The sequence below is a fragment of the Nesoenas mayeri genome (genome assembly GCF_963082525.1).
Source record: "Nesoenas mayeri genome assembly, chromosome: 37".
In the NCBI taxonomy this organism is placed as follows: domain Eukaryota; kingdom Metazoa; phylum Chordata; class Aves; order Columbiformes; family Columbidae; genus Nesoenas; species Nesoenas mayeri.
In genome coordinates this window covers 342,119-357,656 of record NC_137578.1, presented here as the reverse complement: position 1 = coordinate 357,656, position 15,538 = coordinate 342,119, and the positions used below count along the sequence as shown (strand labels likewise).

At 61.2% G+C, this 15,538-nt stretch overlaps 1 protein-coding gene across 1 annotated transcript; it reads right to left on the bottom strand.

Annotated features, from left to right (window-relative positions):
* Positions 1-983: 983 nt before the first annotated feature.
* CLPTM1 (CLPTM1 regulator of GABA type A receptor forward trafficking) lies at positions 984-14,959 on the bottom strand. The gene is given in 16 exon segments (XM_080361713.1): positions 984-1,445; positions 3,857-4,024; positions 4,274-4,409; positions 6,462-6,557; positions 6,640-6,830; positions 6,992-7,085; positions 8,913-9,157; positions 10,651-10,743; positions 10,746-10,770; positions 10,925-10,963; positions 10,965-11,011; positions 12,466-12,583; positions 12,658-12,816; positions 12,938-13,061; positions 14,648-14,757; positions 14,861-14,959. Coding segments are annotated over 16 exon segments (1,857 nt in total). The 5' UTR covers positions 14,909-14,959; the 3' UTR covers positions 984-1,281.
* Between the last annotated feature and the right edge of the window lie 579 nt (positions 14,960-15,538).

The following is a 15,538-nucleotide window of genomic DNA, read 5'->3' as shown; positions in this document are numbered from 1 at the left end:
CAGGACCCTGGGACACCCCTGGGGATGGGGAGGGACCCCAGGACCCCCCCAAGAAACACCAGGATGGACCCCTGGGGACCCCCTCTGGGACCAGGACCCCCCCAGCAGCATCAGGAGAGACCCCCAGGACCCCCCCTTAGGGATTGGGACCCCCCCCAGGACCATGGGGAGGGACCCCAAGACCCCCCCAGGACCAGCGGGCAGGACCCTGGGACCCCCCTTGGGATGGGGAGGGACCCCCCTGGGGATGGGGAGGGACCCCCAGGACCCCCCCCCCAGACAAAGACCCCCCAGAAACATGAGCAGGGACCCCCAGGACCCCCCCTGGGGATTGGGACCCCCCCCAGAACCACTGGGAGGGATCCAAGACCCCCTCAAAAGCATCAAGAGGGACCCCAGGAACCCCCCATAACCACTGGGAGGGACCCCCCCGGACCCACTCTTAGGGATTGGGATCCCCCCCAGGACCATGGGGAGGGACCCCAGGACCCCCCCAGGAGCATCAAGAGGGACCTCAGGAACCCCCCAGAACCAATAGGAGGGACCCCAGGACCCCCCCAGAAGCATCGAGAGGGACCCCAAGACCCCCCCAGGACCACCGGGCAGGACCCTGGGACCCCCCTGGGGATGGGGAGGGACCCCCAGGGCCCCCCCCAGAAACATGAGCAGGGACCCCTGGGACCCCCCCAGCAGCATCAGGAGGGACCCCCCCTTAGGCATTGGGACCCCCCCAGGACCCCCCCTTAGGGATTGGGACCCCCCCAGGACCATGGGGAGGGACCCCAGGACCCCCCCAGGAGCATCAAGAGGGACCCCAGGACATCCCCCCAGAACCAATAGGAGGGACCCCAGGACCCCCCAACAAGAAGCACCAGGAGGGACCCCCAACCCAAAGGGAGAAGGGGCGGGGGGGCAATAAGGTGAAGGGGATGGGGGGGGGGTAACGAGGCGGGGGGGCCCACATTTTGGGGTGAAATCAGCTCTTTATGGAGGAGGCGACGCCGCGACACTGAGTCCTACACATCGGCACAATGGGATGGAGCCAACAACGCTGACGGGACCCGGAGAGGTGGGGGGGGGGGACACAATGTGAATAAACCACATGGGGGGGGGCAAAACCCCTCCCCAAACCATAGGGGGGCTGCACAGCCGCCCCCCAAACCCCCCCTGACCCCCGGGGGTGGGGGCACATAACACCCCCCCCCCCCCAATCCCCAATGCGCTGCCCGGCGGAGTTTGGTACAAACCAAGTGGGAAATGGGGGGGGGGGTTTGGGGGGGTTTAATCCTTCTTTTTGTCCTCTGGGGGTTTGTCCCCCCCCATTATGGGGGTGGTGGGGGGTCGGGGGGGCACCTGGTCCTCCCCGCTGAGCCCGAATTCGTTGACGCGCGTGAGGTCGACCCGGTAGATCCAGCGCTGATAGAGGTAAATGAAGAAGACGACGTCTAGGGGGGGGGAAAATGGGGTGAGGGGGGGGTATGGGGGACCCCCAGAATTGTGTGGAGGGGAGGGGGATATGATGGGGACCCCCCAGGACCCTGTGGAGCTGGGGAGGCAATGGGAAGAAAGGGGAGGGGGATAGAGGGTGGGAGTATATTGGCACACCCAGATTTGGGACGGGGTCCCCAAACCCCCCCAGAGGCACCCCTAGATTTGGGAGGGGTCCCCAAACCCCCCCAGAGACATAGAGTCACCCCCAGATTTGGGAGGGGTCCCAAACCCCCCCAGAGACATAGAGTCACCCCCAGATTTGGGAGGGGTCCCAAACCCCCCCAGAGACATAGAGTCACCCCCAGATTTGGGAGGGGTCCCCAAACCCCCCCAGAGCCATAGAGTCACCCCTAGATTTGGGAGGGGTCCCCAAAACCCCCAGAGTCACCCCCAGATTTGGGAGGGGTCCCCAAGCCCCCCCAGAGCCCCAGGGGCACCTCCAGATTTGGGAGGGGGTCCTGGGGATGCCCCAGAGCTCCAGGGTCCCCCTATAATGCCCAGGACCCCCCTGTACATCATGGGCATCATGATGACAAAGCCCCCATAGCTCCATGGTCACCTCCATAGCTCCATGGTCACCCTCTCACCTCCATGGTCACCCCCAGAGCTCCAGGGTCCCCCCCACAAGTCCAGGGTCCACCCCACAAGTCCAGGGTCCACCCCACAAGTCCAGGGCACCCCCATATCACCCAGGACCCCCCTGTACATCATGGGCATCATGATGACAAAGCCCCTACAGCTCCATGGTCACCCCCATAGCTCCATGGTCACCCCCATAGCTCCATGGTCACCCCCATAGCTCCATGGTCCACCCAGAGCTTCAGGGTGCCCCCCCAAATCCAGGGTCCCCCCAACAAGTCCAGGGTCCCCCCAACAAGTCCAGGGTCCCCCCATATCACCCAGGACCCCCCTGTACATCATGGGCATCCTCATGACAACGCCCCCATAGCTCCATGGTCACCCCCATAGCTCCATGGTCACCTTGTCACCTCCATGGTCACCCCCAGAGCTTCAGGGTGCCCCTCCAAGTCCAGGGTCCCCCCCACAAGTCCAGGGCACCCCCATATCACCCAGGACCCCCCTGTACATCATGGGCATCCTCATGACAAAGCCCCCATAGCTCCATGGTCACCTCCATAGCTCCATGGTCACCCTCTCACCTCCATGGTCACCCCCAGAGCTCCAGGGTCCCCCCCACAAGTCCAGGGTCCACCCCACAAGTCCAGGGCACCCCCATATCACCCAGGACCCCCCTGTACATCATGGGCATCATGATGACAAAGCCCCCATAGCTCCAGGGTCACCCCCATAGCTCCATGGTCACCCCCAGCACTTCAGGGTTCCCCCCCCAAATCCAGGGTCCCCCCAACAAATCCAAGGTCCCCCCAACAAATCCAGGGCACCCCCATATCACCCAGGACCCCCCTGTACACCATGGGCATCATGATGACAAAGCCCCCATAGCTCCATGGTCACCCCCATAGCTCCATGGTCACCCCCATAGCTCCATGGTCACCCCCAGAACTTCAGGGGTCACCCTCCAAATCCAGGGTCCCCCCAACAAGTCCAGGATCCCCCCAACAAGTCCAGGGCACCCCCATATCACTCAGGACCCCCCTGTACACCATGGGCATCATGATGACAAAGCCCCCATAGCTCCATGGTCACCCCCATAGCTCCATGGTCACCCCCATAGCTCCATGGTCACCTTCTCACCTCCATGGTCCACCCAGAGCTTCAGGGTGCCCCCCCAAATCCAGGGTCCCCCCAACAAGTCCAGGGTCCCCCCATATCACCCAGGACCCCCCTGTACATCATGGGCATCCTCATGACAACGCCCCCATAGCTCCATGGTCACCCCCATAGCTCCATGGTCACCTTCTCACCTCCATGGTCCTCCCAGAGCTTCAGGGTGCCCCTCCAAGTCCAGGGTCACCCCCACAAATCCAGGGTCCCCCCAACAAGTCCAGGGCACCCCCATATCACCCAGGACCCCCCTGTACATCATGGGCATCCTCATGACAAAGCCCCCATAGCTCCATGGTCACCCCCATAGCTCCATGGTCACCCCCATAGCTCCATGGTCACCCCCAGAACTTCAGGGTTCCCCCCCCAAATCCAGGGTCCCCCCAACAAGTCCAGGGTCCCCCCAACAAGTCCAGGGCACCCCCATATCACCCAGGACCCCCCTGTACATCATGGGCATCACGATGACAAAGCCCCCATAGCTCCAGGGTCACCCCCATAGCTCCATGGTCACCCTCTCACCTCCATGGTCACTTTCTCACCTCCATGGTCCCCCCCACAAATCCAGGGCACCCCCCCAAATCCAGGGCACCCTCCAATGTCCAGGGTCCCCCCATACCATCACGCAGGCATCCTATCCTATACATCATGGGCATCCTGATGACGAAGGCGAAGAGGTCGTCGATGAAGGTGTTGAGCGCCTTGTAGGTCAACATGCGCCACGGCAGGTGAGCCACCGACTTCAGCTTGTAATTAATGAACAACTGGGGGGTCATGGTGATGAACCCTGTGCGGGGGGGGGCAATGACACCCTCGTTAGCTTAACGAAGCTGTGCCGGGGTGGTGAGACACCCCCATGTTCCACCATAGAGATGCTGCGGCATGGGGTGCGACCGCCTACGTCTTCATCGCGGTGTGGGTGGGTTGGAGGGTGTGGGGTGGATTTGGGGGGTGTATGGGGATTTTGGGGGGGTGTGGGGATTCTGGGGGGGTTATGGGGATTCTGGGGGGGTTATGGGGAGTGTTTGGTACCCACCGAAGGTGAGGAGGAAGCCGTAGAGCATGCTGAGCACCCAGGAGTACCAGCCCTTGTGTTCCAGGTACAACAGGCTGTACACGGCGTAACAGCCCAACAGGGGGAACAGGATCCACGACAGGTACCGGAATGCCATCTGGATGCGGGGGGGACACAATACAGATCAATGGGGACAGGGACATTGGTCGGTGCCACCGCCCGTGTCCCCAGGAAACACTCGGGAGTTGGTAGAGCTGGATTCAGCCCCATGATGATGTCCCCGGCGCCACCACGATGTCCTTGGTGCCACCACCACGTCCTTGGTGCCACCATGATGTTCCTGGTCATCTCCCTATGTCACCAGCCCCACCACAATGTCCTTGATGCCACCACCACAATGTCCTTGGTGCCACTACAATGTTCCTGGCCATCCCACTATGTCCCCAGCCCCACCACAATGTCCTTGGTGCCACCACCACAATGTCCTTGGTGCCACCACCACAATGTCCTTGGTGCCACCACCACAATGTTCCTGGCCATCCCACTATGTCCTTGGTGCCACCACAATGTCCTTGGTGCCACCACAATGTCCTTGGTGCCACCACAATGTCCTTGGTGCCACCATGATGTTCCTGGCCATCCCACTATGTCCTTGGTGCCACCACCACAATGTCCTTGGTGCCACCACCACAATGTCCTTGGTGCCACCACCACAATGTCCTTGGTGCCACTACAATGTTCCTGGCCATCCCACTATGTCCTTGGTGCCACCACCACAATGTCCTTGGTGCCACCACCACAATGTCCTTGGTGCCACCACAATGTTCCTGGCCATCCCACAATGTCCTTGGTGCCACCACAATGTCCTTGGTGCCACCACAATGTCCTTGGTGCCACCACAATGTCCCTGGCCATCCCACTATGTCCCCAGCCCCACCACAATGTCCTTGGTGCCACCACCACAATGTCCTTGGTGCCACCACCACAATGTCCTTGGTGCCACCATGATGTTCCTGGCCATCCCACTATGTCACCAGCCCCACCACAATGTCCTTGATGCCACCACCACAACGTCCTTGATGCCACCACCACAACGTCCTTGATGCCACCACCACAACGTCCTTGATGCCACCACCACAATGTCCTTGATGCCACCACCACAATGTCCTTGATGCCACCACCACGTCCTTGATGCCACCACGACATCCCCAGCCCCACCACGATGTCCTTGGTGCCACCACGATGTCCCCAACCCCACCACCACATCCTGGGTCCCCCCACTATGTCCCCGGTGCCACCACAATGTCCTTGGTGCCACCACAATGTCCTGGGTCCCCCCACGATGTCCTTGGTGCCACCACCATGTCCTTGGTGCCACCACCACGTCCTGGGTCCCCCCATGATGTTCCTGGCCCCATCATGATGTCCTTGGTGCCACCATGATGTCCCTGGTGCCACCACCACATCCCCAGCCCCACTACAATGTCCTTGGTGCCACCACCACAATGTCCTTGGTGCCACCACCACAATGTCCTTGGTGCCACCACCACAATGTCCTTGGTGCCACCGTGATGTTCCTGGCCATCCCACTATGTCCCCAGCCCCACCACAATGTCCTTGGTGCCACCACAATGTCCCCAGCCCCACCACCACATCCTGGGTCCCCCCACTATGTCCCCAGCCCCACCACGATGTCCTTGGTGCCACCACAATGTCCTTGGTGCCACCACCACGTCCTGGGTCCCCCTACTATGTCCCCAGCCCCACCACGATGTCCTTGGTGCCACCATAATGTCCCCAACCCCACCATCACATCCTGGGTCCCCCCACGATGTCCCCAGCCCCACCACGATGTCCTTGGTGCCACCACGACATCCCCAGCCCCACCACGATGTCCTTGGTGTCACCACAACGTCCCAGCCCCACCACAATGTCCTGGGTCCTCCCATATTGTCCCCAGCCCCACCACGATGTCCTTGGTGCCACCACAATGTCCTTGGTGCCACCGTAATGTCCCCAGCCCCACCACCACATCCTGAGTCCCCCATGTCCCCAGCCCCACCACAATGTCCTTGGTGCCACCACCACATCCTGGGTCCCCCCACGATGTCCTTGATGCCACCACCACGTCCTTGATGCCACCACGATGTCCCCAGCCCCACCACAACGTCCCTGGTGCCACCACGACGTCCCCAGCCCCACCACTCACATCATCGTACACCTTGGTGGAAGACTCAATGTAGGTCGACTTATCATTGAAGGTGACGCGCGGAAACACTCCGGCCACTTTGTTCTCGCGGTCCAGCTGCCACCAGATGGGGGGAAAAGCGTCACCGAGTGGAAACGGGGACCCCACGGCCCCCACTTTACGTGTCACCATCACTCACCCGGACATCCATGACCTTGGTGATCTTCCATATGTCAATGAGCAGCCCAATAAACACGCTGACCTGCACCACGAAGTTGGTTTCGTTGTCCAGGATATAAAGGAGGACGACGAGCGATTGGAAGACGCCGAAGAACACGGAGCGGACGGACAGACCCTCCAGTGACTGCCGGCTGTTCCAGAACTGGATGTCTGTAGGGACGGGGACGCTAAATGTCACCACGCGGTGACAAAAGCACAAGAAAACGCGCGTTTTCCGGCTTTCCGCCCTCAAATTGACGACGCAGACAGGATGGGGCGACATGGGATGCGTTTAAGGTCACGTCCGACCCGCTCCGTGTCCCCCAACTCACCGTTTTTGAAGGCCAAGAACTCAAAGATGCTGTGGATGATGGAGACTATGATGGTGAGCGCCAGTAGGTAGGGGTTGGTCTCCAGAAGCGCGACCTGCGAACGATAAACTGGTCCAGACTGGGGCGAACTGGGAGGATTCGGGTTACAGGCACCGAGGAGGATGAGGGTTTAATAAACTGGGGGGATCTGGACACCGAGGAGGGTTTAATTAAACTGGGGCAAACTGGGAGGATTGGGAGGGATCTGGGCACTGAGGAGGTCGAGGGTTTAATTAAACTGGGGCAAACTGGGAGGATCTGGAGGGATCTGGACACTGAGGAAGACGAGGGTTTAATTAAACTGGGGCAAACTAGGAGAGTTTAATTAAACTGGGATGATCTGGGTGATCCAGGCGGTTATGGGCAGCGAATAGGACGAGGGTTTAATTAAACTGGGGGGATCTGGACACTGATGAGCACGAGTGTTTAATTAAACTGGGGTGATCTGGACACTGATGAGCACGAGGGTTTAATTAAACTGGGGGGGATCTGGGCACTGATGAGCACGAGGGTTTAATTAAACTGGGGGGGATCTGGGCACTGATGAGGACGAGGGTTTAATTAAACTGGGGGTGATCTGGACACTGAGGAAGACGAGGGTTTAATTAAACTGGGGGTGATCTGGACACTGATGAGCACAAGGGTTTAATTAAACTAGGGGGGATCTGGGCACTGAGGAAGACGAGGGTTTAATTATACTGGGGGGGATCTGGGCACTGAGGAAGATGAGGGTTTAATTAAACTGGGGCAAACTGGGAGGGATCTGGACACTGAGGAGGACGAGGGTTTAATTAAACTGGGGGGATCTGGACACCGAGGAGGGTTTAATTAAACTGGGGCAAACTGGGAGGATTGGGAGGGATCTGGGCACTGAGGAGGTCGAGGGTTTAATTAAACTGGGGCAAACTGGGAGGATCTGGGCAATGAGGAAGACGAGGGTTTAATTAAACTGGGGCAAACTGGGAGAGTTTAATTAAACTGGGATGATCTGGGTGATCCAGGTGGTTATGGGCAGCGAATAGGACAAGGGTTTAATTAAACTGGGGGGGATCTGGGCACTGATGAGCACGAGGGTTTAATTAAACTGGGGTGATCAGAGCACTGAGGAAGACAAGGGTTTAATTAAACTGGGATGATCTGGGTGATCCAGGCGGTTATGGGCAGCGAATAGGACAAGGGTTTAATTAAACTGGGGGGGATCTGGGCACTGAGGAAGACGAGGGTTTAATTAAACTGGGGGTGATCTGGACACCGAGGAGGACGAGGGTTTAATTAAACTGGGGGTGATCTGGACACCGAGGAGGAGGAGGGTTTAATTAAACTGGGGGCGATCTGGACACTGATGAGCATGAGGGTTTAATTAAACTGGGCGGATCTGGGCACTAAGGAAGACGATGGTTTAATCAAACTGGGGCAAACTGGGAGGATTTGGAGGGATCTGGACACTGAGGAGGACAAGGGTTTAATTAAACTGGGATGATCTGGGTGATCCAGGCGGTTATGGGCAGCGAATAGGACAAGGGTTTAATTAAACTGGGGGGGATCTGGGCACTAAGGAAGACGATGGTTTAATTAAACTGGGGCAAACTGGGAGGATCTGGGGGGGATCTGGACACTGAGGAAGACGAGGGTTTAATTAAACTGGGGGTATCTGGACACTGATGAGCACAAGGGTTTAATTAAACTGGGGGCGATCTGGACACTGATGAACACAAGGGTTTAATTAAACTAGGGGCGATCTGGACACTGATGAACACAAGGGTTTAACTAGACCGTGGTTATCCAGGCACCGAACAGGATGCGAACCAAAGAGCCCCCAAACTACTCATCTACCTGTGCACCCCCCCGTTAATTAACCAGGCGCTTAACGAGCGTCTCCCACCTTGACCGAGTCCTGCTCCTCGTCCGACTGTTCGTACAGGTCCTCGCCCAGGAAGTTCCACGGCGAGCGGGAGCTCTGGGCGGCGTAGAGCTGCCAGCGCCAGAGGGACAGCGGACAGAAGGACAGACGGAAGGGCAGGCGCCGCAGCGACTCGTTGATGGGGAAATAGTCCTTCTGCAGGTTCCAGTAGTCGTTGAAGTACAGGATGGGGTAGTAGTCGCCGCTGATGGCGTCGAACTTCACGTCTGGGGGGGTGGAAAGAGAGGGGGTGACGGGGAAATGAGCCCCTGTTGGCTGCAGGAGACCCAAAGTAGCCCCTGGGGGCACTAAGAGGGGTCGCAGTGCGATCCAGTGCGTCCCAATGGATCCCAGGGCGTCCCAGTGTGATCCAGTGCGTCCCAATGGATCCCAGTGAGTCCTGGTGTGACCTAGTGTGTCCCAGTGGGATACAAGTGCGACCTAGTGCGTCTCAATGGATCTCAGTGTGACCCAGTGTGTCCCAGTGGGATACAGTGCAACCTTGTGCATCTCAATGGATCCCAGTGCATCCCAGTGTGTCCCAGTGCATCCCAATGGATGCAGTGCAACCCAGTGCATCCCAGTGGGATACAAGTGCAACCTAGTGCATCCCAATGGATCCCAGTGTGTCCCAGTGCATCCCAGTGCGATACAGTATGAACTAGCGCATCCAAACGGATCCCAGTGCGTTCCAGTGGGATACAGTGCGACCCAGTGCATCCCAGTGGGATACAGTGCGACCCAGTGTGTCCCAGTGGGATACAGTGCAACCTAGTGCATCCCAATGGATCCCAGTGCCTCCCAGTGTCCTAGAGTGTCCTAGCGCGTCCCAGTACATCCCAGTGCGTCCCAGTGCATTCTAGTGTCCTAGAGCGTCCCAGTATGACCCAGTGCCTCCCAGTGCCCTAGAGTGTCCTAGTGCGTCCCAGTGAATCCCAGTGCATCCCAGTATCCTAGAGTGTCCTAGTGCATCCCAATGCAACACAGTGTCCTAGAGTGTCCCAGTGCGTCCCAGTACATCCCAGTGCGTCCCACCATGACCTAGTGCAACCTAGTGCATCCCAGTGAATCCCAGTGCGTCCCAGTGTCCTATAGCGTCCTAGTGCGACTCAGCGCGTCCCAGTGCATCCCAGTACATCCCAGTATCCTAGAGTGTCCCAGTGCGTCCCAAATTGACCTAGCGCATCCCAGTACATCCCAGTGTCCTAGAATGTCCTAGTGCATCCCAGTGTGACCTAACGCTTCTCAATGTGACCTAGTGCGTCCCAGTGCATCCCAGTGCCTCCCAGTGTCCTATAGTGTCCTAGTGCCTCCCAGTACATCCCAGTATCCTAGAGTGTCCTAGTGCGTCCCAGTGTGACCTAGTGCATCCCAATGCAACCCAGTGCCCTAGAGTGTCCCAGTGCATCCCAGTGCGTCCCACCATGACCTAGTGCAATCCAGAGCATCCCAGTGCGTCCCCGTGTCCTATAGCGTCCTAGTGCGTCCCAGTGCGTCCCAGTACATCCCAGTATCCTAGAGTGTCCCAGTGCGTCCCAAATTGCCCTAGCGCATCCCAATGCAACCCAGTGCGTCCCAGTACATCCCAGTGTGTACTAGTGTGTCCCAGTACATCCCAGCATTCTAGAGTGTCCTAGTGCACCCCGTGCGTAGTGCACCCCAGTATGATATAGTGCATCCTAGTGAATTCCAGTGCATCCCAGTGCCTCCCAGTCCTTACACTGGTCCAGGGGGGGCGGGACGCTGCCCTTCACCCACGGCGTGTGGTCGTCCACCATGTTGATGGTCAGGTTGGGGTGCCAATGCGAGATCACTCCACGGGGCCAAAATCCTCCGCGCGCTGCAACGGGAACGGCACCGGAACCGTCACCGGCGTCCGTCTGTCCCACCCGGGGTCCCTCTGTCCCACCTGGGGTCCCCCCATTAAACATGGGTCACCCCATTAAACACGGGGGCAGCACAAAGGGGTCAAACCGCCCCCCCTGCCCCAAAACCTTGATCATTTCGGGATCCGCCTCCGTCTCCCCCGTCAGAAAGGTTCTTGGTCTTCTGGAACCGCCGCCGCTTGTATTTGTTGATCACTGCGGGGGGGGGAAAGGAGATGGTGTTGGGGGGGGGAATCCTGGGATCTGGTGGATCCCGATCGTCTCGTGCATCCCAGAGGGAAATGGGGAGGTTTGGGGGGGAATAAACCCAAATGGGGGGGGATCTGGGCTGGGGGGAACCAAGGGGGTGGAACCCAAAGTGGGGGGAACCCAAAGTGGGGGAAGGAAAATGGGGGAGGGAACTGAGCCGGGGGAACCAGGTTGGGGGGGGGGAAACCAAGTTGGGGGGGGGGGAGGAGGGGAACCAAGGGGGGAGGGGCGAACAAGGTGGGGGGGGAACAAGGGAGGAGGAAACCAAGGGGTGGGGGAACCCAGTGGAGGGGGGCGGGGAGGAAACCAAGGAGGGGGGGGGGAAACCAAGGAGAGGGGGGGGGAACCAAGGAGAGGGGGGGGGGGAACCAAGGAGAGGGGGGGGGGGAACCAAGGAGAGGGGGGGGGGGAACCAAGGAGAGGGGGGGGGGAACCAAGGAGAGGGGGGGGGGAACCAAGGAGAGGGGGGGGAAACCAAGGAGGGGGGGGGGGGAAACCAAGGAGGGGGGGGGGGGAAACCAAGGAGGGGGGGGGGGGAAACCAGGGAGGGGGGGGGGGGGGAAACCAAGGAGGGGGGGGGGGGGAAACCAAGGAGGGGGGAGGGAAACCAAGGAGGGGGGGGGGAAACCAAGGAGGGGGGGGGGGAAACCAAGGAGGGGGGGGGGAAACCAAGGAGTGGGGGGGGGAACCAAGGAGTGGGGGGGGGAACCAAGGAGGGGGGGGGGAACCAAGGAGGGGGGGGGGAACCAAGGAGGGGGGGGGGAACCAAGGAGGGGGGGGGGGAACCAAGTTGGGGGGGGAGGGGGGGAATCAAGTTTGGGGGGGGGGAACCAAGTTGGGGGGGGGGACGGACACACACCAAGTTGGGGGGGGGGACGGACACACACCAAGTTGGGGGGGGGGGACGGACACACACCAAGTTGGGGGGGGGGGACGGACACACACCAAGTTGGGGGGGGGGACGGACACACACCAAGTTGGGGGGGGGGACGGACACACACCAAGTTGGGGGGGGGGACGGACACACACCAAGTTGGGGGGGGGGACGGACACACACCAAGTTGGGGGGGGGACGGACACACACCAAGTTGGGGGGGGGGGGACACACACACCAAGTTGGGGGGGGGGGGACACACACACCAAGTTGGGGGGGGGGGGACACACACCAAGTTGGGGGGGGGGGACACACACCAAGTTGGGGGGAGGGGGGGGGGAACCAAGTGGGTGGGGAGGGGGGGGAACCAAGTGGGGAGGGGGGAACCAACTTGGGGGGGTGGGGGGGGGGGGGGCAACCAACTTGGGGGGGGTGGGGGGGGGGAACCAACTTGGGGGGGGCAAACCAAGTTGGGGGGGGGGATTCATTTTGCCCTAATTTGGGGTCGGGGGGGGACACGCCGTACTTCTCGAGGTGTGCACGGTGGCGAGGCGCCGGTAAAGGTTCTTCTGGCGCGGGTCGGGGTGGAAGCCGCTCTTGGTGAAGTAGACGTGGATGTAGATGGAGCCGTTCTGCTGCACGCTCTGCAATAACGAGGCGCTTAACGACGACCCCCACCCTAAAAATACACCCCCCCACTAAAAGAATGAGCCCCCACCTGGGATATATTGACCTCCCCGTAGTGTTCGTAGCAGCCGTCGGCGTTCTCGCCGCTGGTCCAGTCGCCATAGACCAGGTCGCGCTTCTGCCAGAACAGCGCGGAGCTGAGGTTGAAATCCGTAAAGTGCTCGTGCTCCGAGATGTAAACGTAAAGATCCTGGAGGGGGGGGGACATATAGATACATAGGGGGGATGTATAGATACGTAGGGGGGTGTTGGTGAGCGGAACGAGCTGCAGAAATTGGGGATTTGGGTGGATTTGGGTGATCTGGTGTTACCATGAGGGTGTCCTTGGGGAAGAGGTTGCGGCTGGGGGCTCGCGGGGCCCCCCCGGCACTGCCGGGGTCCTGCGGTGCCGGCCCGCGGCGGAACCAGCTGCTGATGGCCCAGATGATGAAGATCCTGGGGGGAGGAAGAGGAGGAGTTGCTTTTTGGGTAGAAATAGGGCTTTTTCAGCCCCTGTTTTGGGATGGGGTTTGGGGGTGTCCCAACTTGCCCCTGGGATGGGACCCCAAAAACGTGGGGAGAGGGGGGGGACGAGGTCTGGGATTCACCGCAATGGAGGGGATGAGCCCCAGGAGCCCATGGGGACACCACAAAGGGGGGATGAGCCCCAGGACCCCATGGGGATCCCACAATGAAGGGGATGGGGACCCCACAACGAAGGGGATGAGTCCCGGGACCCCATGGGGGACCCCACAATGAGGGGAAATGGGGACCCCACAATGAGGGGAATGAGCCCCAGGACCCCACGGGGACCCCACAATGAGGGGGATAGGGACCCCACAATGAGGGGGATGAGCCCCGGGACCCCACGGGGACCCCACAATGAGGGGGATAGGGGACCCCACAATGAGGGGGATAGGGACCCCACAATGAGGGGGATGAGCCCCAGGACCCCCATGGGGACCCCCCAATGGGGGGGACAAGCCCCAGAACCCCATGGGGACCCCAGAATAGGGGGGATGAGCCCTGGGACCCCAAGGGGACCCTGGGATGGGGGGGATGAGCCCCAAGACCCCATGGGGACCCCACAATGAGGGGCATGAACCCCAGGACCCCATGGGGACCCCACAATGAGGGGGAAGAACCCCAGGACCCCATGGGGAACCCATGATGAGGAGGACGAGCCCCAGGACCCCACGGGGACCCCGGAATAGGGGGGATGAGCCCTGGGACCCCACAGGATAGGGGGGATGAGCCCCAGGACCCCACGGGGACCCCACAATGGGGGGGACGAGCCCCAGGACCCCATGGGCACCCCACAATGGAGGGGACAAACCCCAGGACCCCTCGTAATGGGGGGGACGAGCCCCAGGACCCCATGGGGACCCCACGATGGGGGGGACGAACCCCAGGACCCCTCACAATGGGGGGAACGAGCCCCAGGACCCCATAGGGACCCTGAAATGGGGGGGATGAGCCCTAGGACCCCACAGGATAGGGGGGATGAGCCCCAGGACCCCAAGGGGACCCCGGGATGGGGGGGATGAGCCCCAAGACCCCATGGGGACCACACAATGGAGGGGACAAACCCCAGGACCCCTCGTAATGGGGGGGACGAGCCCCAGGACCCCATGGGGACCCCACGATGGGGGGGACGAACCCCAGGACCCCTCGCAATGGGGGGAACGAGCCCCAGGACCCCATAGGGACCCTGAAATGGGGGGGATGAGCCCTAGGACCCCACAGGATAGGGGGGATGAGCCCCAGGACCCCAAGGGGACCCCGGGATGGGGGGGATGAGCCCCAAGACCCCATGGGGACCCCACAATGGAGGGGACAAGCCCCAGGACCCCACAGGGACCCCACGATAGGGGGGACAAGCCCCAGGACCCCATGGGGACCCCACGATGGGGGGGACGAACCCCAGGACCCCTCGCAATGATGGGGGACGAGCCCCAGAACCCCACAGGGACCCCGGAACGGGGGGAACGAGCCCCGGGACCCCACAGGGACCCCGGGATGGAGAAAACCGGGGAGCTCACCTGAAAAGAACCCCCTTGATGACCTGCCAGGCGTTGGGCGCCGGTTGTTGCCGCTGCGTCTCGGCCGCCGCCGCTTCGCCGCTACCACCGGCGCTGCCGTTGCTCGTCACCTACGGGGAGGAGGAACCGGGACGCTCAGTAGAGTCACCGGCCGGGGCTCTGCTGCTGTTCCCCCGGCTCCGATGTCCCCGTTGTCCCCGGTCCCGTCCGTACCTGCCCCGGCCCGGTCGCCGCCGCCTCCTCCGTCCCCGGCGCCGCCATCTTGATGCGCCGCCGCTCCCGCCGCTCTCGCGAGACCGCCGCCGGCGTCACGTGACGGCGCGGGAGGGCGGAGCAGGCAGATCGCCCCGCCCACTCCATGCCAAACCACGCCCACTCCACTCCAAACCACGCCCACTCCGCTCCAAACCCCACCCACTCCACTCCCAGCCCCGCCCACTCCACTCTGAGCCCCGCCCACTTGTTTCCCTACTCCGCTCAAAGCCCCGCCCGCTCCTTTCCCAGCCCCGCCCGCTCCATTCCCAGCTCCGCCCACCCCACTCCCAGCCCCGCCCACTGATTCCACATTCCCGCCCACTCCACTCCCAGCCCCGCCCACTCCACTCCCAGCCCCGCCCACTCCACTCCCAGCCCCGCCCACTCGTTTCCCTACTCCGCTCAAAGCCCCGCCCGCTCCATTCCCAGCTCCGCCCACCCCACTCCCAGCCCCGCCCACTGATTCCACATTCCCGCCCACTCGTTTCTAAGCCCCGCCCACTCGTTTCCCAGCCCCGCCCACTCCATTCGTGGGAACCGGAGAAGTAAATGTCACTCTAGTGTTCAAAGATGGGGGAACGACCTGTTGGAGAGCAGTGAAGAGGGACGTTGGGGTCCTGGAGGACAGCTGGATGA